The following is a 2023-nucleotide window of genomic DNA, read 5'->3' as shown; positions in this document are numbered from 1 at the left end:
TCCACATCTGTCATTCCCGATATTAAAATAACCTCCCATATCCTCAAACTTCACAAGCCTATTGTCGTCTTTTCATCTCCACTGCATGCCAAAAACTCACTCCGGCCGCTACCCTCCATGTTTTCAGAGTTTGTTCAGCGCCAAAAACAATACGCATGTCAATCCTCTCTCTCTCTCTCTCTCTCTCTCTCTCTCTTCTGTTTTGACTCTCTACACTATCTCTATAAATTAATGTACTCGACAATCAAAAACCATGCAAAGAGAGAGAGAGTGAGAAAGAATGGAGGGTCATCACGGGGCGTCGAATTCCGGCGGGGGAATCCCGGCGAGTCCGAGGTGGAACCCGACCAAGGAACAGATAACCATGCTCGAGAACTGGTACAAGCAAGGGATAAGGACGCCTACCGCGGAGCAAATACAGCAGATCACTGCCAGGCTGCAGGCGTACGGGCACATTGAAGGGAAGAACGTGTTTTACTGGTTTCAGAATCACAAGGCGAGGCAGAGGCAGAAACAGAAGCAAGAGAGTTTGGCCTTCTTCAGTCGGTGTTTCCACAAGCCTGGTTCTCTGCAGCCTGTTTTCTCTCCTTCCCCCAACGGTTGGTTTGACGTTCCTCCTTTTCTCGATCGTATACATGTAAATAAACACGTGTATATATTGGGACATCTATCATGAAGTTATGAGCCGAGCTGTTCATGAACTTTTCTAGGCTCGATTAGGTCAATGCTCAATTCGAGTTCGATTTGAACGAACCACATCTAAAACATCTCGTGACGGAGCTTTAGGAGCTTCGAACAAGAACAAATTACACAAAGAATCTTTATAGGAATAGGACAAGTTTGTTTATGCAATTTTATTCTGCTGAGAAGATGTCATGCCATCGTCGACTCTCTTTTTGTTCCTTGATTACCACCGCCCTTTTGACATGTTTGTTTCTGTAATTTATAGTATTCCCTCTTTTAGTTACTTGTGTTGCTTTGGACTTTTGGAGTACGTTAAAGCTTCATTATTTCTCTTCCAAAGTGGATGTTTTCTTTTTCTTTCATCAGTTGCTCGCTCGCTCTCTCTCTCTCTCTCTCTCTCATACCTCCGACTGCATCGAACCAATAGTATAACTAACTCGAGCTTTTGTTTAACATGCAGTTGTCTGCAGCCCATATTACCCTGCAGAAAGCGAATTAGGGTTCTATTCCCAGTACCCAAAGATGATTCAACCAGGCCTCATCAAGAAGAGACCAAAACCAGATACGGTACTGGAGAAGATACAAACTTCACAAGTACTGATCAACGATGATGACAGCAACTGTTGTAAGCAAGAAACACTGTCTTTGTTTCCACTGGAGCCCACTGGCGTTTTACAAACGAGGAGCTTTTCTTCTTCTTCTTCTTCCTCTCTTGCTTCAACCTCTGCCGTGATTTCCACTGCTGCTCCCTCGAGCTCCTCTGCCATTAATGGTGATCATCAACCGTACTTTGATTTTTTCTCTGGGAGTGGGTGTTGTGAGAGTGATTGATTGATTGATTAAATATGGGTGAGCTGGTTTTTTGCATTGACCGATTAATGCATTTGTTGTGGTGCAAACTACGAAATTTGGGGTGTCTTATTGATCAGGGTTGTTCTCGATTTTTGGGTTAGGAGCTGATGCGTTGCAGAGATGGATTTGGTTGTAGTAGGGTCATTTAGTTTTGGACTTTTGGTATAAATGACCTGATTTGTTTCGGCTCCCTCTTTTCCACTAGTCAACCATGTTATTACGATGAACTTATTATTCTACATGCATGTTCAAGTTTGGTGCATTTTCTTTATAATCAGATGTCTGAGTCAATCTGTGCATGCTTTATCTAATTTTGAGACCTGAAATTAACTCCCGAGCAAAACGAGCTTGGTGCATTTGTTCGGCCTAAGAGCATCCACAATGTAATAATCAAAAGTGAATAATCAAAACTTGCTACGTCAATTTTTGATTATTCATTTAAAAGGTTGCTAAAGTTAGCAATGTAAAATTTCACATTTTTACTTTC

At 42.2% G+C, this 2023-nt stretch overlaps 1 protein-coding gene across 1 annotated transcript; it reads left to right on the top strand.

The window, feature by feature from the left end:
- Window positions 1-259: 259 nt before the first annotated feature.
- Window positions 260-1645, top strand: LOC131335594 (WUSCHEL-related homeobox 2). Its single transcript, XM_058371031.1, has 2 exons — window positions 260-604; window positions 1144-1645. Exons 1-2 carry the CDS (start codon window positions 281-283, stop codon window positions 1513-1515), a joined length of 696 nt encoding a protein of 231 aa, XP_058227014.1. The 5' UTR covers window positions 260-280; the 3' UTR covers window positions 1516-1645.
- The last annotated feature ends 378 nt before the right edge of the window (window positions 1646-2023 follow it).

This window comes from Rhododendron vialii, chromosome 1a, assembly GCF_030253575.1.
Source record: "Rhododendron vialii isolate Sample 1 chromosome 1a, ASM3025357v1".
Lineage (NCBI taxonomy): Eukaryota > Viridiplantae > Streptophyta > Magnoliopsida > Ericales > Ericaceae > Rhododendron > Rhododendron vialii.
Note: the sequence above shows the minus strand (reverse complement) of the source record. Positions and strands in the feature narration are given on the sequence as shown.